Source organism: Bubalus kerabau, chromosome 2, assembly GCF_029407905.1.
Source record: "Bubalus kerabau isolate K-KA32 ecotype Philippines breed swamp buffalo chromosome 2, PCC_UOA_SB_1v2, whole genome shotgun sequence".
In the NCBI taxonomy this organism is placed as follows: Eukaryota; Metazoa; Chordata; class Mammalia; order Artiodactyla; family Bovidae; genus Bubalus; species Bubalus kerabau.
The window spans coordinates 52,850,486-52,872,339 of NC_073625.1; the positions used below are offsets into that span (position 1 = coordinate 52,850,486).

The window sequence follows — 21,854 nt, forward strand, 5'->3', positions numbered from 1 at the left end:
ATGAAAAGGGGACTTTTTACCACTTGGATGAGCAGGGAAGAGAAATGAGAAGTGGGAATTACTCGGCACCACTGATTGGAACACAAAATTCAAGAATATAACCAGCACCACAGAATCCAAACAAAAGGACACAATAGACACGCTTAATGGAAATAAAATTGGATTTCTGAACTGGGTTTTAAGACCTTGCTATGAACTATATGCTACATCAAGAGATAAATGCTACCAATTTCTGTACATTTTCAGAAAGCTCCATAAACTCCGGACAATGTACCGAATTGACTCACAGCATGAACCCCATGAAGGAAAAGTTGCCTCTAGGAAAAAGCTTCTGAAAATCCTACAGAACTTAATGGAGATAACTACATCCTTCCAAACATATCAGGAGGAGGGTTGGAACTACATGTTTTTAGAAGCATGAAGAAGGGGTTTGAAAATTGACTTAGTCCAAACCCTTAACACACTAGATTTGCACTGAACCAAAGTCACAGACAAATTGCTCTCTACTCTCACGCAGCTGCTATAACCCTAATGCAATAGCTTATTTAGCAACTCTCAGTTAACCCATTAATCTATGAAGCCAGCCTTTGACTTGCAAAATATAGAGGAGTGATCTGAGTACAAAAAGTAGGATTGGGATATGATGATGAGAAAAGGAAAATTACAAAGTCAGGAGGTGTGTCTAAGTACATACAAGAGGAGGCTCCCTACTTGTCTTCCATATTGATGTATTAATGCAGAGAATGAGATTACCTATATCTCAGAGTGTTTAACAACAGGTGCTAATATTGACCATAAAAATACACCATCACTTTTTTAAAGCAGGAGCTAATGTTTGGTATTATGGTGTCTCTTGGTGATGAACTCTGAAGGCCAAGTTCTAGGATCAAAAAAAAAGCATTTTTCTGTATGTGTCATAGCACTTTAACTCACATCTAGTTTGGCAATATAAGCAGCTTAGATGAGAGGTGTAGGCTTTTCCTGTCCACACATCATTTCCCGACATTAATTTGATTTATCTTCCAGCATTATCAAGTGATAAAGTATACTTCTTCATGATATCCATTCAATCTGAATGATAGCCAGAAAATACATTTTGTGCTGTGTTGGTTCTGGACAAGTTGATTCCATAGCATATTCTTTAGGTAAAACTTGAATAGCCACACTTTCTTCAAGAAACTGTATCTATCCTGCTGTAGAACTCCTTCTACTAATACTTGATGGTAATCGTGGTGTACAAGTTGTGGGGACAGGGAAATGAAGGAACTGTGCTGTCCCTGTGTTCACACATAGAAATGAGAATACATTTCTGTAAATTTTGTTCTGTGAGAACGACCTGCTAACCAGCCTTCTGCTCACAATCTTGAGTCATTCTCCTTCAGTTCTGCCAAAATGTCTTGCTGTAATGCACACCTGCTCACGACACTTATGGGCTTGAAACACTCCAGTGATTCCTAAATGTCTGTGGAGCAAAGTCCAAGCCAATGAGTGTGACTCGCAACACCTTCACAAACAGGAACCTACTCTCCTTCCCAGGCTCATTTCTCATCATTCCTTACCTCGCACGACGGATCCATGGCAGATACAACTTGTTTTGTGTTTCAGGTTTTACTCAGGCTGTGAATCTTTGTTTGGTCAACTAACTTCTCATCAAATGCTGCCCAGGTGGTTCAGTCGGTAAAGAATCTGCCTGCAATGCGGGAGACCTGGGTTTGATCCCTGGATTGGGAAGCTCTTCTGGAGTAGGAAATGGCACTCCACTCCAGTATTCTTGCCTGGAGAATTCCATCGACAGAGCAGCCTGGTGGGCTATAGTCCATGGGGTCGCAAAGAATCAGACACACTGAACGACTTAACACAGCACAGTATAGCACACTTCTCATCCTTTGAGAGTTCAGGCCTTCTTTCCTCAAAGTACGTTTCCCTGGCCCTTTTTTTTCTTGCAGTTGGGTTAAGTAGGATCCATACCTCTTTCTTCAGTTACTATGTGCAGATTTTTTATCCTCACACAGTGCTTCATTGAAATACATTAATGTGCTTATTCCTAAACTATTAGGTATTCTCTTTCCTGATGCTTCTTGGCACCAAGAAGATGAGAACCAGGAACACCAGTGGTGGAAGCCCCAGTCCCAACAGTCAGAAAGATTGTTTGTTCCTTGTTCTATTCAGGCCCTCAATGGTTTCGGGCCACTTACATTGGAGAGGGTAGTTTGCTCTATTGATTCAAATGGAAACAGCCTCACAGACACACCTGGAGATGATGTTTAACCAGATAACAGCATACTATGACCCAATCAAGTTGACACATAAAATTAAGCATCGTAACTACAAATTTAAAGTCAAGGTTAGACTCATTTATAGGTGACATTAATTTATTATATACTTTCTGTGTTGACAGAAATTGCATAAATAGGAAATTATATTTTAGAACAATGAATTTGATGTTAATTTGTAAAACGAAATGCAAACGAGACCAGAAAAGCCTACACCTGTGAGTACTGACATTAACAGTAATGAAAGCCAAATTCTAGAGTTTTGAATGTGGGGAAGAAAAATAAGAGATGGCTGTAAAAATAATCTCCATTAAAATGTTAAATACTTTCAATGTGGTAAGAATTGTATTCAGTTCAGTTCGGTTCAGTCGCTCGGTCATGTCCAACTCTTTGAGACCCCATGAATCGCAGCACACCAGGCCTCCCTGCCCATCACCAACCCCTGGAGTTTACCCACACTCATGTCCATCGAGTCAGTGATGCCATCCAGCCATCTCATCTTCTGTCATCCCCTTCTCCTCCTGCCCCCAATCCCTCCCAGCATCAGTCTTTTCCAGTGAGTCAGTCTTTTCAGCAGGTGGTGAAAATATTGCAGTTTCAGCTTCAACATCAGTCTTTCCAGTGAACACCCAGGACTGATCTCCTTGCAGTCCAAGGGACTCTCAAGAGTCTTCTCCAACACCACAGTTCAAAAGCATCAATTCTTCGGTGCTCAGCTTTCTTCACAGTCCAATTCTCACATCCATACATGACCACTGGAAAAACCATAGCCTTGACTAGATGGACCTTTGTTGGCAAATTAATGTCTCTGCTTTTCAATATGCTATCTACATTGGTCATAACTTTCCTTCCAAGGAGTAAGCATCTTTTAATTTCATGGCTGCAGTCACCATCTGCAGTGATTTTGGAGCCCAAAAAATAAAGTCTGACACTGTTTCCACTGTTTCCCCATCTATTTCCCATGAAGAGATGGGACCAGATGCCATGATCTTCGTTTTCTGAATGTTGAGCTTTAAGCCAACTTTTTCACTCTCCACTTTCACTTTCATCAAGAGGCTTTTTAGTTCCTCTTCACTTTCTGCCATAAGGGTGGTATCATCTGCATATCTGAGGTTATTGATATTTCTCCCAGCAATCTTGATTCCAGCTTGAGCTTCTTCCAGCCCAGCATTTCTCAAGATGTACTCTGCATATAAGTTAAATAAGCAGGGTGACAGTATACAGCCTTGACATACTCCTTTTCCTATTTGGAACCAGTCTGTTGTTCCATGTCCAGTTCTAACTGTTGCTTCCTCACCTTTATATAGGTTTCTCAAGAGGCAGGTCCATTTAAATCTCTAAAAAATTCTGTATGGATAAACACTGAAGCCTGAGATAACCCAGGTTTAGGTTAAGTAACTTGCTTGAAGTCATACTTCAGAGATTTAAAACCAGCTCTGTGATAAACCCATACTCTTTCCACTGCTTTGCTTCTGCCTCTTGGTCAAATGGGTAAATATATTCAACAGACACACATGGCATGAACTCTTTGGATATGGTATAGCTCTCAGGATCTTTTTCACGTCTACATATATCTAATGAATTTGGTGAAGTTGGGAGAGGGAAAATAGCTAAGCGCCTACAAAGGACTGAATTCTCCTTTATCCTCATTTGTAAGTCAATTCAAATTAGGCAAGGTTATCACGGATAACCTAATGATTGAAGCTCACAACCTCTGGGGCCACCATATTTTATATCATGAAATGACCTAAGATCTCCATTGTGAATTCTCTGAAGAGCAGACTACTGTGTTTTATCTGTTTTATTGTATTTTATTTGGCTGCACTGGGTCTTCACTGCAGCACGTGGGTTTCTCTAGTTGCGGAACTCAGGCCCTAGGTCAAGGGTATTCAGTAACTGTAGCATGCAGGCTTAGCTGCACCACGGCATGTGGGATCTTAGGTCCCTGACCAGGGACGGAACCTGTATCTCCTGCATTGGAAGGCAGATTCCTAACCACTGGACTACCAGGCAAGTCCTAAACTACTGTGATTTTTAATTCCTCAAATGATGTTGATATATGTGGCAGCCTGAAAAGTGGCTCTCCTAAAAGATGCCCATGTCCCGGTCTCTGGAATCTGCCATTGTTACCTTATATAAACAAACAAACAAACAGAAAATTGCATATGCAATTAAATGAAGAATTTTTCTTTAAATAGCAAACATCTATTTCTCACAGTTCCGGATGCTGGAAGTGTAAGATCAGGGAGGCAGGAGGGCTGGGTTCTAGATGACAGCTCTCTTTCTGGCTTGCAGATGGCTGCCTTCTTGCTGTGTACCTCTCTCGTGTACCTTTTTCCCCTAGTTTTCTGAGAAATAATTAGCATACTTCACTGTATAGATCTGGGCTTTCTAGGTGGATTAGTGGTAAAAATTCCACCCGCCAACACAGAGGACTCGGGTTCCATCCCTAGGTCAGAAAGATCCCCTGGAGAAGAAAATGACAACCTACTCCAGTATTCTTGCCTTGGAAATCTCATGGACAAAGACGCCTGGTGGGCTGCAGTCCAAGAGATCACAAAAGAGTTGGACACGACTTAGCGACTAAACAACCACTGTATAAGTCTAAGATGAAGAGCATAATGGTTTGATTTACATGTATAATGAACTGATTACCACATAGATTCAGCTAGCATCCATCTTTTTTATGTTTTTATGTTATTTAGTATTCTTTTTTCTCCACTTAAAGAACTCCCTTTAGTATATCTTGTAAGGCAGGTCTAGTGGTAACCAACTTCCCCAGCTTTTGTTTGCTAAAAAAAAAAAAAAACCCTTGGTCAATGAATTACATCCTTTTCTCAAAGAACAAAAAAGGGCATTACTTCACCTGGGCAGTCCCTTGAAATGGATTTGGATTGACCTTGGAAAACAAATATTGTGACTTCCCAGATATTGTTTAGTCCATGGGAAGACCATTTTACAGTCAATCTTTCTATACCCTCCCATCTAAAGTGTGATAATGTTAGAACTGAAGAAATAAATGAGTGCTAATAAAATACTGAAGTATTCTGCTATCATGTTATTGAACTAACACAATGGTTTATAACACCATGATGGAACTGAACAATTGGATACTTACTGTGATGAATCGGAGGTATTACAACTTTGACAGTGTTAAGGATTGTAAGTGTTAAACAGTAATGCCATGTTCCTTTTGTCCATAGGCTCAGTGGGATGGCTTGACTGGGCGTATCACCTTCAATAAAACTGATGGCTTGAGGAAGGATTTTGATCTGGACATTATTAGTCTTAAAGAGGAAGGAACTGAAAAGGTAACCTCCTTGATGATAAATTTGGAAATTACAAAAGAACACCTCTCATGCATTTTACTTGCACAACAAGTACGGGAATGATGAAGCTATTTTCCCAGCCTATTTATTTATGTCCAGTTTTCTAGCTCACTCTCTCTGATCTGCAAATTGATGTTGATGTACTAGATTCTTAAATTGTGTGTGTTATCAACAGCAATGCTAATGGCTACATAGTGCTTGGCATATTTACAAGCATACATACAGCCCTAGGGGTGGGGATCATTAGCCCCTTATTTCACAGGTTCTAAGAAATTGAGCTCAGACTTGGAAAATCAGAAGCTGTCAATGATTTATCTTAGGAATGACGCCCAAGGGTCAAAAGTGAATTTTAATTGTACTCCATTTTGAGATGGGTGACAGAGGACAGAATGAAGCAGAATGTAAAAGGCTTACTGAAGCAAACTAACTTTACATCCTTTATTTTATGAGGAAATATGCTTTAACAATGTATTTTAATGTTGAGTTTGATTTTAGGATTATTATAGTTGTAGTTCTCAACCTCTCAGTGTTTCAAGTTACTATTTAGGGCAATGCAAATGTAAGCTATTTAATTGATTAATAATAATAGGGACTTCTCTGGTGGTCCAGTGGTTGACTCTGCACTCACAGTGCAGGAACAAGGGTTCAATCCCTGGTCAAGGAACGAAGATCCCACATGCCATACAGCATAGCTAAAAGATAAAATAATAATAATACAAATATTTTAAAAAATAATAATAATAAAAGAATTTGCCTTCTCTTTATTACATCAATTTAGTATTCACAATATATATCGTGAATTCACTATATATTGGGATAATTAACACTTGTAGTGAAGACGTTAACTTTTAGAACCTTAAGGATAAAAGATCTTGAACCCCCACCCCCACCAAACAATTGTCTGAACACCTAAACTCTGTAATCCAGTGTTGTTTTTCTTTGTTTTTTGTTTTTTTTTTTCACTTTTAGTGGACAAAAAGTTATGCTTAATGTAAAAGAACATCTTTGGGAACAATGTTTTACTTTGGGGGTGATTTTTTAAATGAGATAAGGTTTCCATTTCCGTTTTGTTGCTTTTGTTAACAGAGACACATTTGAAAAAAAAAAAAAAAAAAGGAAGTCACTCAGTCACGTCCGACTCTTTGGGATCCCATGGACTGTAGCCCGTCAGGCTCCTCCTTGCATGGAATTCTCCAGGCAAGAATACTGGAGTGTGTTGCCATTTCCTCCTCCAGGGGATCTTCCCAACCCAGGGATTGAACCCAGGTCTCCTGCACTGTAGGGAGACTCTTTACCATCTGAGCCACCAGGGAAGCCACTGAGACACATTTGCCCCACTGCCAAATAGCTTATTTAAAACAAAGAAAGATGGATTAGGCTGAATGTGAAAGGTAGTCTCTAGTGTTGAAGAGCTTGAGGAAAATAATGAGTCCACAACTTAGAGAATCCATATTAGTCATGCAAGTTTCCCCTTGCAAAAATGCCCTCTTCCTTCATCTCTTCTCTTCCTCTGTCTCTCTCTCCATATGTGTCTCTGCCTCTTCCTCTCTCCGTCTCTCTTTGCCCCCTCACTGTTCCTCTCTGCCTCTCTCTCTCTCATTTCTTCACTCTGATTCCCTCTTCTGTTAGCTTAATGCACTCTGATAGAGCACAAGGCACCCACCTAACTTCTGTAATGGAATGTGGACGTTGGGCTGCAGGGAACAAAAGGGAAGAAAATCATACTTGTTGCAGACTAAAAGGCAATAAGAGCTCTTTTTAAAAGAAAATGTACTCTTCTCTGTACATGCTTCTCTGCCTCCCTCTCCACTGCACTGACAGACCGAACTGCAGGAGGAAGAAAGTCTGTTAAGGAAACATCTTTTTGACTCAGGCTTGTGATGAAATAGATGGAGCTATTGTTATGCTCTCCCAGCTATGCATACACGGCAATATTGTGCACATTCTAGTGGTGTTTTTCTAACAAAGGCAAAATCGAATTAGATGAAAGTGTTTTCTCAATTTGTTTCTCAACTGTTCATTGTCTGCAATAACTTTTCTTTCTTCAGGTGACTTGGGCTCAGTTCCTGAGAAGGCTGACTGAGCCTTAAGGCTGTGAGCCATCCTATCGCTCTCAGTCAGCAAGGGAGGAAATGCCCAATCTTTTCATGTCAGCCTCATGTGGGGTCCATAAGGAAAACTGTTAAAAAAAAAAAAAAAAGCCTATTTTCTCACTTTCACTCAAGTTTCTAATGCCAAGAAGCATCTAGTCAAAGAATAATAAGCACACTTTTGTCTCACTAAGGAATAATGTGTGTGTGTGTGTTGTTTGAATCTAGTTATAAATGACTTTGACAGGAATGATGAAGACCTTAAGCTCTGCAGCATAGGTGTGCATATTCGAAAGAATTTTGCCTTTTTTTTTTTTTTTTTTTTGGCATGCAAAAGCAAAAGTGAAAATCAGGTTCCACCACCAAGGAGAAGCAACTTCTGTAGGATTCAAGTACTTGGTCCATGTCTTTCCTGTACCTATTCTCAGGCTTTCTGTTGAATGAACATTCAAGATTCCAAACAATGGGTGGGGGCGGTGAATCTGTTAGCACTCACATGCCATGATGCCTCTTGGCTTCCATGCTCCATTTTAATTAAGTGCTATTTTTATTTTTCCCCTCTGAAAACCAAGGCTGCTGGCGAAGTGTCTAAACACTTATATAAAGTGTGGAAGAAGGTTTGTACATGGAGAAAACCTGCAGGAAATCTGGGAGTGGGGTGGAAAATACCAAAGGAAAAGCCTGCATCCTTCCAGTTTTGTCAGACCAGTAGCTCTCCAATTGCAGTTTAGAGGCGAAATTCCACTTAAAGGGAGAACACGGGTGATTGAATATGTTGTCTCTCAACAACATTGCCTGGCAATTGAAACAGACTTGAGGTGGATTAAATAATGATGGATTAAATATTTCCCTCTAGATTATTTTTGTTTCTCCTGGGTAGGACCAGTCCCTGTTAGGACTAAAAGCAGGTAGCTGCAACAGAAGCAGACACTGGTCCATTTATACTCTTTCTTGACTCTAAATATTTTTTTTCCCTAAGGGGGAAAAAATACAATAGATTTGATCCATCAGACTAGTCAGACAGGCTAAGGCTCCGAGGGGCCGGGACATCTCCTTCTATGTCACCACCACAAAATATATGAACCATTTTCAGAAATTCCCTTTTATTACACACCATCTTCATTTTATGCAGAAAAACAAAACCTTCTCAGTGCATATTGTTTCATAATTTGCTTTAGAACCACAGTTTCCAGAGGACAAAAACATTAGAGATTTTGCAAAGGAAATGAGATTGTCTTATAAATCATAGCACCTACTACTTCACAGCTTATTGTACAGTATTATGTTGTCAATAAATGTGCACAGATTTATTATAGAAGCAAAAGCTAGACATTACAAACATTCTGATCAGGAAAATGTCCCAGCGATATGCAAACATTGTCTTTCAATCTATCTCCCTCGAACCACTTGCTAAACCACCTGCTGATTGACATATGGACCTTAAATTACTCCAGATTGTTCAACTTGAACGGTTTTGTCGGGTTCACTTCCTCTTTTGAATTATGAGTTAAGTCACAGGAAGTGTAAACAGTTTCTCCCTGTAGTCAGAAGCCTCGTCTCCTCCCTTTTGGAGCATACTCAGATGAGCTCCAAAGTGTCCTGCTTTTAAGTTTAAATAAGCACAGGTTTAATAACCTTGTTTTAAGTTTTGATGAACCAGGCTACCAAAGGCACAAGGAGGACAATCCCATCTCCTCTATGCTAATACATAGATGAACCTAAGTGGTACCCAGAAAAAAGCTTATTACACTAATCCAGCTTGAGACTCCAGGCATTTTCTGCAATGTTGAATTAATTCAAACCAAATATCCTCGGGAATGAAATCCAAGTCCTGAAATTATTCTCAGGGGAGGGGAATGTCCTTTATTTGTCACTAAACTGCAATAATCACCCCCACGTCCCAAGGATGCACTTCCCGGCTTTCCTCCATGCCTTTGTGCCTCTTCCTTCGGCTGACCCATTGTTGCCACGTTGCAAGCTGTATATACTGTGGTGTGCTGTTTTGTGTTATGACTGCTCATCAACAATTTGCAGTAATCTGAGCGCTAGCACAAGAGACCTGTTGAGACCCAACCAACACACTGTCCTCTCCCTACAGGATTCTACCTTACAGCAGAAGGATTCACCCCCATTGCATTCTAATTCCAAAAGCTCTTCTCTACACGCCTACATTTTTCAGTCGAGAACAGTCAGCCTGAAGTTCTTTCCAAGAAAAGGATATGGCAGTCTTTACAAAGCTCATCACTAAAACATATGTTTATAAAACTCATCATACAGGAAACAGAGTCACCTCTTTCCCCTAGATACTTGATTATGTCACTCAGCAATTTTGGATTTTGAGTTTACATGAATCACTCACCAGGTTTGAGAGATGGATCTTAGTCACTTTCTGAGCATTCCCTTTGTCACACTACCTTTTTTTAAAAGGGCTTGCTTAATTGCATTTAAGTCCTCATTTTCAAATGCTTTCCTTTGTTGTCCTAGATGATAAATGACTGCTCCTTCATGCCAGTTTACAAAGTGAGAGAAGACAGGACCAGACTATTTAGGTTTTGAGTGTTCCTCCCCACAAGTAATTGATCCACCTTCTACTGCTTCTCACTGGTAAATTACTGCTGACCACTTTTGCTGTACAGTTTGAAAACTAAGGTTCTGCTTCTTCAAGGCAATCCTCCAAGGTCGGAGGACAGGACTGAAATGCTAAATATCCAGGCACCTGGTTAACTGAAGCCCTCCCACCAGAGCTTAGTGACCGAACAACAACCTCCCAGCACGGATGAATCATGGGAGCTTGCTTTTTTCAGAAAGAGACATTGTTAATGTGTTATTTTACTTCAGTTAAATAAAAGGTAAAGCCAGTTGACAACTTTGGTTTAAAAGACACACATACCCCTGTATGCAAACATAGACACTCTACTTGCTTTGCTGATTAAAAAGTTTGAAAATACAAGGCTGAGGTCATTCAAACCTCATATGTAAACTCTCCACTTCCCATGAATTGCTTGATCTTTACTGTTTCTTGATACTCTTTTAGTCTAGATTTGAGGACACTTCTGTTACACCAACAGTAGGAAAAATTCTTCTTCTTTTTCTTATTTTATGGAGGCAAGTCTACACTGATTGGTACTTTGGGACTCATTAAGTTACAAATGCAGCAGCAATGATATCATACCTTCCACACTTTTCAGTGAGGCTGGTAAAGAAACAAAGCCAGATGTTCAGCTGTGGGATGTATTTGTCTACGATTTCAAGTTTGTATTTTAAAAGAGAGTGATGTTGCAAGGCCACTCAGCCCTGCCATTTCAAATATTAGTGTAAGTCTTTTAAACACTTGACTTTAATAGAAATAAGAGTTACTGAGAACACACTTCACTACTTAACAAATTGGCTAAAATGCAGTTTTTTTCCTCCAGCTTTCAATATTTAATTAAAAATTAGGTTCCCCTCTCCCTAGTGCCTAAGTCAAGGTTTAATTAAAAACACAGCAAGGGCCCAATTGAAACACAGTCTTCATAGAGTTAGAATTCAACTGTTTACAACCTAAAACATAGTTTTGGCTAAAAATTCATAGACTCCCTACTGTAGTTAGTCTGAGATATATTTCCTGGAAGCAAGGGTCCCTGCTCCCAAAAAGTGAGAAGAGGAGTGGAGTTTAGAAGAGAGGGAAGAAAAAAAAATTTCCCTTTTTCTTGAGTTCAAAGCCAGACAAAGAAAAGTAAAGATTCTTTGACCAGCAGGCATGTGTTTCATGCATTCTAAATGATGGATATTACACTTGATCCTGGAAAGACTGAATGGTCATTAAAGGTGTTATCCTACAGCTTAATCCTACCTCTAGTACTCTCTCTGCAGACAGAAAGTATCAAAATACTTTCAAATGCAAAAACTACCCACAAACTCCATTTACCTAGACCTGTCTCCTTATTTCACTATCCAACTATCCCTTATTAAGTATAAAAAGAAGACAGTGAAATTGAAACAGTTCACACCAATGAACAAATCTGTAATAATCCTTGAAACTACCTCAAAGAATTTATATTTCTAAAAAGCAAAACTAATACAATTATGTAAAGTTTAAAAATAAAATAAATTAAAAAATAAATAAATAAAATAAAATAAAAAGAAAATTTGTTGAGCTAAATGCATTTTCAGCTGCTGCATTTGGGCAGTAAATCAAAGTAAGCAAATAGAAAAGGAAAGAAGCCTAACATTCCTACAGGTGAAATTTTATTTAATCATCAGAAAAGTTCTATTGTCTCCATTTTACTGGTAGGGAAATTAACTTCCCCATGATCCACTGCTGGTAAATTGCAAAGTTAGAATCTGGACAAGAGTCCATCTGAAAAGCTCATACACTGTCCAGCCAGCCAAATGTCCTCCCAATGGAAGAATATATTTAGAGGTCAAGCTTGGTTCTACCCTGTCCATCGCAGACTGCATCCAAGTGTTGGTGTTCCTAAACTGTCCCTGTTTTTCATAGCTCCTTTGTCAGCTTATAAATTTCAAAGAAAAGGGATTTCACTAATGATTCCAAGTTCTTTCATAACAGGGAAAACTTAAAGAAATTACCGGAGCGACCATTTTTATGTCCTTTATTGTAAACATTCCTTTATTGTCAACATTCATGCAGCTCTTAACATATACTAGTACTTTCACAGGCATTTACTCATTTGATGGTCTCCACACCCTTATAAATTATTTTATAGGTAGAGATCCAGAGCTCAGAAAGGTTAGCTTCTTGTCCAAGGCCACCCAGCAACCAGGTTTGCATTCCACCTCACTAGGCTGTCAGTGAATGCTTCCAAAAGACTTCAGACAAACAGCCAGTTCCCTAAGGCCCTGCTCCTAGATTGCCCCTAGAGGCAGAACAAATCAATCTACTTCTACAGACTCTAATAACCCAAGAGTGAGGTGGCCACGGGTGGAAATTGGGGTTACCATTTCTTAAAAGAACAAGAGGCTTCACTGACTGCCAATCACAATGGTTGGTTCTGTGACAGAAAGATCAATAAGCAATAGAAGTAATACCTTCACTAAAGGCATTCATGGTCAAGTGAACAAACAAGACAGATAAACAGATGATAAGAACAGAAGAAGGTCCGTTAACAGAGGTACAATGGAGGTATGAACAGAGTTCTACCAGAGCCTACAAGAGACACCCTTACCCAGCACTAGTTCCTCGATGATAGACCTAGAACTTGGTCTCCTGCCCATCCACACTTTTTGTTCCATTTATCTTTCCCCTTTAGATGCCCAGCTTCTTCACTGTCCATCCTGCCTCCTCTGTCTCATTTCTCATAAGTTTTAAAGGCATTGATGGTAATACTTTGGCAACATAAGATCTGTATCAGTCTAATGTAAGCTCCACCAGAGCAGGAGTCTTTGTCTCTTTTGTTCATTGCTACGTCCTCCGATGCCTAGAAGAATCCCTGGTTTATAAGTCGGTGTTCAACAAATACGTATTGGAAGAAAATCTGATACTCATTTACTAATTCTTAATTTAGAAAAGAAGATTGAACTTAATAAATTAAAAAGAGCTCCCCTACCTGCACTCCACATAGCACAGATTTTCTGTTCCACATACGCAGTTGTTCTTCCATTGTTTCGTTTTCCCACGTGTAGTAGCTTCCCCTGTAATGGTGCCCTGGTGTCCTCTTCCCAGACTATGAGCTTCTGTGCCCATTCCTGGTGTAGAGGGGGCCTCTCTTTAGCATAAACGCCGTCACTGACAGTCAGCAGCCTCTGATGTGATGTGTTCTGTGTAGATTGGGATTTGGAACTCCAACAGTGGGCTTAACATGACGGATGGCAACAAAGACAGGTCCAATAATATCACCGATTCTCTTGCCAACCGAACACTCATCGTCACCACCATTCTGGTAAGTTGAGTCTGTGGAATCCAGGGCATCTGATCGAAACTCCTACTCTAGACCTTGAAGGATTCCTCAGCTATCTTTTTCATGCCAACACCTCTGTCTGTAAAAGTCTGTTTTAATTGGGGCACTAAAAGCATATCTTTACATATATCTGTAGTGGACTGAATTATCCACTTTCAATGTTGTTCTGAAGCTCTCTAATCTCCAGTTCATGCTCAGTGATGTTCTGCTCCACTCTCTAGTCCTACCCAGATGGTTACCCTTGCTCTCTGGCTGCTGGTTGGTTTCAACCAAGGGGAGATTCTGGTAAAAGACCAGGGAGGTGGATGGAGTAAGAGATGCAAGGAAATGTCTTCCCCTGCTTCCCAATGGTATTGTCAGAACCTCTGTCCTTCACAGCCACAGCATCTTTCCTGTCACTGATCCTGCTTCCATACTCTACCTACATTGCATACATGGACCACTCTTTCCTCCCTTCCTGCCTTAGCCTTAGCCTCTAATTATGTTGGTTGCAGGTCTTCCCGGCTGACACTAGCGGTAAAGAATCTGCCTGCTAATGCAGGAGACATAAGAGATTTGAGTTCGAGCCCTGAGTCAGGAAGATCCCCTAGAGGAGGAAATGGCAACCCACTCCAGTATTCTTGCCTGGAGAAGCCCCTGGACAGAGGAGCCTGGCAGGCTACAGTCCATAGGGTCGCAAAGAGTCAGATGCAACTGAAGCAATTTAGCACAGAGGGTCGACATCCCACTATTACTTTTACCACCATCCCTGTTGGTTGTTTTTGAGGCAGGAGACAGATGGGCTCCAGGTTAGACATTTATAACCAGCCTCCTGTTTACGGGACTTCCCAGGTGGCATTTGTGGTAAAGAATCTGCCTTCCAGTGCAGGAGATGTAAGAGACTTGGGTTCAGGAAGATCCCCTGGAGGAGAGCATGTCAACCCACTCTAGTATTCTTGCCTGGAGAATCCCATGGACAGAGGAGCCTGGAGGGCTACAGTCCACAGGGTCCCACAAAGTCGGACACAACTGAAGCAAATTAGCATCCATGTGTGCACCCCTGCTTATATTTCATAGGGCAGGAAAAATGGGCTTCAGGCCTGACCCTTAAAACTGGCCTCCTGTTTGCATTGCCTGAGACAGGAGATCAGTGGACTCCAGGTTAGGTATTTACATACAGCCTCCTCGTTTGCTCTCTGAAATGGAAGTAACAACAGAAGCAGGGATAAATACCCAGGCTTTGTCTCTTGTGGACACATTAGGAGAGCAATCATGCAGGAACAGAGAGGGACAAACCTTGCCTGAGTAAAGGATCAAGAGATCACATAGCCCCTCTCCTTGGGGCAAGGGAGACAGTACAGCTGTGCATAGAGGCTCCTTGGGGATCAAAATTCAGGGGATGCCAGGCCATAATAAGTCTTGCTTCTCCCCTCCCAGATGCCTTTTCATGGAAATCCATCTTTTCCAGGTGCACCTAGGGGAAGGTCCTAAGACAAATTAGCTGCAGAGGGGGCAGGGGTGGAGAACACAACTGGCCTGTGGGAAGACAAAGACTCAGAAAAACTATCAATCACTTTATAAAGGATAAAAACTTCCCAAAGGCACACCTCTCTTGCAGAGCTCACCCGTGTGTCTTTCCACTTGCACTCTGCTTTTCCAATAAACATTTTACTTTTCTCTTTACCTGCCACCTCCTCATCAAAATTCTTTCTTGTCAACATAAGCAAGGACTCGGGATTTAGGCCCTAGTTGCTGGACTCTGTGGTCTAGCAACTAGAACTCCTGGTCAGGGAACTGAGGTCTCTCTTCCAGCTGATGCTCACTGCTGTGTGCATCCAAAATCTCTTTGGCCTGCTCATTCTTCTGTACTGCTCCTTTATTAACTGTACTTCTTTTTGAAAGAAAAGTGAAAGTGAAGTTGCTCAGTCATGTCTGACTTTTGCGACCCCATGCACTGTAGCCTACCACGCTCGTCCATCCATGGGATTTTCCAGGCAAGAGTACTGGAATGGGTTGCCATTTCCTTCTTCAGAGGATCTTCCCAACCCAGGGATCGAACCCGAGTCTCCTGCATTGTATGGAGACACTTTTCCATCTGAGCCACCAGGGAAGTCCTTTCCTAACTGCTCTTTAAAAGCCTGCTCTCTGTTGCAATCCTATCATGCCCCATCCAGCCACTGTTCACTCACAGACTGTTCTTCCTCCCTCTTTGCTCCTCCCTAATCCACGAATTGTGCTTCCCAGGTGGCACTACTGGTAAGGAACCCACCTGCCAATGCAAGAACATAAGAGTTGTGGGTTCAGTCGCCGGGTGAGGAAGATCTCCTGGAGGAGGACATAGCAACCCACTCCAGTATTCTTGTCTGGAGCACCCCATGGACAGAGGAGCCTGGTGGGGGACAGTCCTTGGGGTCTCAAAGAGTCAGACACAACTAAAGCAACCGAGCCACTTAGCACACACGCAATCCAAGAAATAAATTGGAGTGGCCGCCTCTAAAATCATCCCTTTTGGACATTCCTGTTTTGATTCACTCCATCATGTGAAATTTATTTCTGAAACAGTTTCTGAGAATCGTTCATCCAAAAAGAAAATGTTTTTTTCTGGTGACTAGTTTCTCTGCAACTTTCTCATGGAAATATAGAGTTTTCTACTTCTATCAGTTTGTTTGAGGATAAGCCTAAACATACAGGACGGATCAGTAATGTAGTAACTATTTTGATTTTATAAAATAAAGTAAAATTTTACTTAGTCAAATGAGAATTAATAAGGCTAGAGATATGTAGTTGTAAGGAAATGTCCTCATAGGACAGGGGATTTATCATATAAGCAAAGAATTTACTAAATGGGATCTCTGAGGTGAGTTCAAATAAGAAAATGTAACTGATGATGAAAGGGGACATCAAAGCAGTCTTTGAATAAGATATCCTGAAGGGAGCCAGGAAAAATATGTAGATAATAAGGGGAGAGTGAAATTGAGATGCAATTTAGCTGAAAAATGAGAAAATTAAAATATTTAGAGTACTTAGTAGACAGGAAATTTGAAAAACAAGAGAATATATTTGCTGATTTAGATTTCTTTTTGTAAGTAGGTGAAGCTCATAGATAAAAGCCAGGAGGGTAGGCGGGTCTAGCCCTGGAAGCTTAGGTGTAGGCACAGCTGGAAACCAGACAGCCAGACATCAGATCCTCCACTGCCTTCTCGGCTAGACCTAAAGTTTAAACATGATCCTGTCTCTATCACACCGTTTACTCACAGTTCTGCCCTCAGCAGTGGAGGGGGAAAAACTCTCAAAGAGAGAAGAGGGAGAGAAAGTAACATATGAAGTGTTCTGTATTTATAGAGGATGCACAAAAGATGAGCTTAGTAAAGGCAGAAAGGGAAGTGACTTTCTTCAGTATTCTCAAATCTTAAAAACCGTTTTCAAATATTTTATATCTTCTGGCTGTTGTTGGAGCTCATGTAAGTAAATTCTGCGTTTCATTATAGCAGGGTTCACATGTGATTTGTTTCATATAGGAAGAACCCTATGTGATGTACAGGAAATCTGATAAGCCCCTGTATGGAAATGACAGATTTGAAGGATATTGCCTGGATCTATTGAAGGAATTGTCAAACATCCTGGGTTTCATTTATGATGTTAAACTCGTTGCTGATGGCAAATATGGAGCTCAGAATGACAAAGGAGAGTGGAATGGAATGGTCAAGGAACTTATAGATCATGTAAGCAAAAATATATCTCCTACACTGTGGTCTTAAATGTCTAAAAAAATGCATAATGAGAAGTAAATGAAAAGAGAAAGATGTTTGAGTCAGAGTCAGAAGGCATATTTTATTTTTTTGAATCATAAAAATGACCTAAAAAGTGGGAGAAAACAACCTATAAATGTAGTTTCCTTACTTAGGAGGCAACGGGGATAAAAATTGAGGATAAAAATTTATGGGCTCATCCTTCATACTGAAGAATAAACGTGAGTGATTCTTAGATTAGATAAGGAGTTCTGAAGTTTGCAGCTTGAAGCAAAATCTCATCAACTAATTTTATGACCAAGTTGCTCATTTCTTATTTTTCTCACACGTCCTTTTTAAAAGACACTTTTCTGCAGTTTTTTCCCCTCCATTTAGTTTCAGAATGTGTGTGTGTGTGTGGAACACATATATATTTGAGTTTAACACATATGTTTTTGAGTTTGAGCAAAGGCTGAGAGATAGTGAAGGACAGGGAAGCCTGGCAAGCTGCAGTCCATGGGGCCTCAAAGAGTTGGACATGACTTAGTGACTGAACAACAACACATATATATTGGAGAAGGAAATGACAACCCACTCCAGTATTCTAGCCTGGGGAATCCCGCAGACAGAGGAGCTTGGTGGGCTACAGTCCATGGGGTTGAAAGAATCAGACATGACTTAATAACTAAATATCACCTGCCATACATATATACGTGTGTGTGTATGTGTGTGTGTGTTTCACACCTTCTGGTTTCTCTTTGGTAACAAATACTATTTCATAAACATAACTGTGTAAGTCAACTGTTTTTATGTCAGAGTCAATCATCATAGAAGCTTCACGTGTGAGAAGTTTTTGGAGTTGAGAATAGGAATCAGGAGAATCAGGAAAAGTCTAGACATTCTCTCGGAAGCTAGACAGCTAAAGGGACAATTTCAAACTTGCTTTTGCAGAAGGCTGACTTGGCGGTGGCTCCTCTTACCATCACCTACGTGCGGGAAAAAGTCATCGACTTCTCCAAACCTTTCATGACCCTAGGCATCAGCATTCTCTACCGGAAGCCCAATGGCACTAATCCAGGGGTCTTCTCCTTCCTCAACCCCCTGTCTCCTGACATTTGGATGTATGTCCTCTTAGCCTGCTTAGGAGTCAGTTGTGTGCTTTTTGTGATCGCAAGGTAAGTTAGAGAATCACTGAACTTCCAACAGATCTAGGTCAGTCTCAGGTTGACCTGTGTGCTCTAGAGGTAGACAGAGATCATGAACGTCAAACTATTCATTTAGTTTTGCCTGATGTCCTATTCTGTCACGTTCTCCCTCATAAAAGCCACTCTATAAATGAATATCTTCTAATTATTTATAAAGGTATGTTTAAAAAATAGTAAGATCACTGAGTTTTATACTAATTTAATTTTATCAGTATTTAAAGCAACATACAATGGTTATTTACCCATTTTCCATGAATTATATTGCCACAAAAGCCATAGCTAAAGCAATTTAACAGGAAGAGGAAAATGGTGTACGGATACTTGACCCCTGGAATATTTGCAAATAATAAGCAAAATAGAAAAAAAGTCAGCTAGGAACTGTTGTAGCAAATAAAAAACACTGGATTAAATAAGATCATGGAGTCTTCCAGAATAAAGACAAATACTTTGAAAATTGTATAAAATTTATTTTTAAAAAATTAGTTAACAAGAGAATTCTAGAAATAACCATGAAAAGGAAAGATTAGCTACACACACACTGGAGGTGTGAAATCTTTGTGCTACCCTGGTGATTCTGTTTAGATTTTATTTTTTGAAATAACTCTACATTTAACCAGTCTGCTCCACACAATTTTTTAAAGGATTTTATACCATTCAGTAGATCGTATTTTCTAAATACCTTTGATGCTGAATTTGAAACACAGCTGTGGCTTAAACAGTTGATGTCCCTGGACAAACCATGTTAAAAAAAATAATTGCTTTTTTATGTCCTCTACTCATTTTCAATCTTTTTCATCTTTCAGCAAAACTCGGTGAACTTTTTCCTAATCAATTTTTGTTTTCCCTCCAGGAATTTCTAAGAGAAATATTTCTTCATCCTAGTCCTTTGTCATGGTTCAGCACATGATTTTGATTAATGCTGGGTAACTCTTTCTCTGGCATAATCATAAAGAAAACTTAGAAAAATAACCTAGTTTAGAAAGGTCTTACAGGTCCTTTGCAGACACAGTTAAAGCAAATTAACGTATGCTTTCGCATATGAGTGAGACACATTCAATATGAAATGAATGTTTGGAAGTTCTCTATACCTCATAAACTATACCATTACCAAAAATCTAGATTGTTTTCCAAATTTTGTCCAGATATTAATTTTAAATAATTACCAAAGCTTTCTTTCCATGTGTCTTACCTCAGAAAATAATATAGGGGCAGTATGTAGAATGATATTATCCTTCGATAATACTTAATCAGTGGTTCTCAACTAGGAGAGATTTTACCCCCCAGAGAACATTTGACAATGTCTGGAAACAGCTTTTGATTGTTACAACAGAGGGTGGGGGATGCTACTGGTATCTGGTAGATAGAGTCTAGGGATGTAGCTAAACCTCCTGCAGTGTGCAGAACAGTCCTGCCCACTATGACAAAAACGTATACCCAAAATGTCAATAGCATCAAGTTGGAAAAACTGTGCTCTAAATAATTAAAGATGATATTGTTTTGAATGTCTAATTTTCAAAGACGAATCACTCACCTTTGGAGGTGCATGTCTCATTACTTGCTCCTAAGTGAAATACATACTGCCTTAGAATGGTCATTTAATAAATGCTTGCCTTAAGGTGATGTGCCATCTGACGATAGTTAAGAAATCTTGTGCTGGTTTGATGTTCCATTCCTCTATTCAGGGCCCACCTCTGCTGGGTGATTTTAGGACTAGTGGGGCAATCCAGGCAGCAGAAGGTAACAGAGAAGTGAGTTTCCATACTCCCCAGTTCATTGCTTTATCTAGGCAGTGATGCTGATGAGTAGAACAGTCAAGACAATGTTGATGAGCAAGCAATTACATCATTTATCACGCTGACTTGACCCGAATCAGCAAGAGAAAACCATGTCAACAGCATCCAGCAGTTCTCACAGACAATTTCAAAGCATTCGTTTACATTTGACCCCAACTGTGTCTTTAAGTTGCCTTATTTTTACCACCAAACGAATGTAGCACTAAGTAGCTTTCCCTTCCTTATGTTATCTGTTCCTCTGTAAGCTCCTGGTGATCCAGAGCCCTACATTTTCTAACTCTCCTTCAATGAAGAAAACAGCCTCCAGGACTTCCCTGATGGTCCAGTAGTTACGATTCTATGCTTCCAATCCTGGGACGCAGGTTCAGTCCCTGGCCAGGAAACTAAGGTCCCATATGCTGTGAAGTGTGGCCAAAAAATTAAAAGAAGCAGCCTTGTTTCTCCCCCAATCAATGCTATTTACTCAGGATTCCTACTCACCAACAGTACACTTTGTAGACCAGTTTTTTTCTTTATTTAGCTTATTATCCTTATCACTACCTTCTCACTGTCTTTCTTCTCATTCTGGGTCTTGGGGAAGTAAAAGTATCAGACATCAAATGCAATCTTTCACACAGCATGGTGGTAAAACATAAAAAAAAATTAAAAAATAACTCCCTGCAGTGCACAGGTGCACTGTCATGGGGATTTTATTCTCAACTATATTCATCTTCTCCATACCTTTGAATCCATTTCTGCTTCCAGTTCATAAAGCCACTAAATATATCTTGGATGTGATTCCCCAAGACAAATCTTGGTTAAATAAGTGTGCCGATTCGCTTTGACTTCCCATCATCATAGCCTGAGACCATGAACTTGGTCAGTCTACGTCAGTGAGCTAAGATGGAAAATTACTTTCTGTTATCACCTTAGTGGTTTGCATTCAAAGTTAGTAAAACAGAAATGAAAAACAGTTAATCTCCTAATCACTGTTAGCTCTAGAGAGGCTTTTGAATTTGTGTTTTGAAGTATACACTTTCTTGTCCTTTTAGAGGGAAAAATAAAGCTCATCACTGCTTTTGGGCTGATGATCTCACTAGACAGAAGCTTACAAACCATTTGCTGAACTGAATTGATTTATAAAGTTAGACAAACTAAGGAAAAACCATACAAAAATTTTTAGTTACTATGACTTGTTACAAATGTGCATGTCAGTGTTTTTGCTTTGTGGTTGACATTTTCTAAATTACTTTTTGTAAAGTATTTAATCCCAAGGAATTATGTCCATCATATACACACAATTTAGATAGACCGAATATCCAGAAATAATGTCTGCTTACATCTTACAATTTATGTTTATCTTCTTAAAACGGACATTTTTTTAATTTGGCTTCTGGCAAAGAAAAATCAAGAAAACCTTTGACTGTAGCTCTACGGTTATACTATAAACCCAATCAGTTACATTACAAGATTTAGAGCTTTCTCCAATAAAAGATCTCCCTCTTGTTGATGTATCCTGATATCCATTCTCAGTCATAAAAAGAATCCCTTAATTAGAAGTCTTTAGTATGAGAATCATTT

General features: G+C 39.9%; 1 protein-coding gene across 8 annotated transcripts in view; it reads left to right on the forward strand.

Annotated features, from left to right (window-relative positions):
* The window catches only part of GRIK1 (glutamate ionotropic receptor kainate type subunit 1), a 481,020-nt gene that overhangs the window by 406,723 nt on the left and 52,443 nt on the right, over positions 1-21,854 (forward strand). For 4 of the 8 annotated variants that reach the window (XM_055567715.1, XM_055567717.1, XM_055567718.1 and 1 more), the window contains 5 exons: positions 5,477-5,584; positions 8,265-8,309; positions 13,458-13,571; positions 17,087-17,290; positions 18,248-18,471. In XM_055567715.1, coding sequence (XP_055423690.1) covers positions 5,477-5,584; positions 8,265-8,309; positions 13,458-13,571; positions 17,087-17,290; positions 18,248-18,471 — 695 coding nt within the window. The remainder of the gene's footprint in view (positions 1-5,476; positions 5,585-8,264; positions 8,310-13,457; positions 13,572-17,086; positions 17,291-18,247; positions 18,472-21,854) is intronic. The other 4 variants (XM_055567716.1, XM_055567719.1, XM_055567720.1 and 1 more) reach the window with 2 other exon arrangements.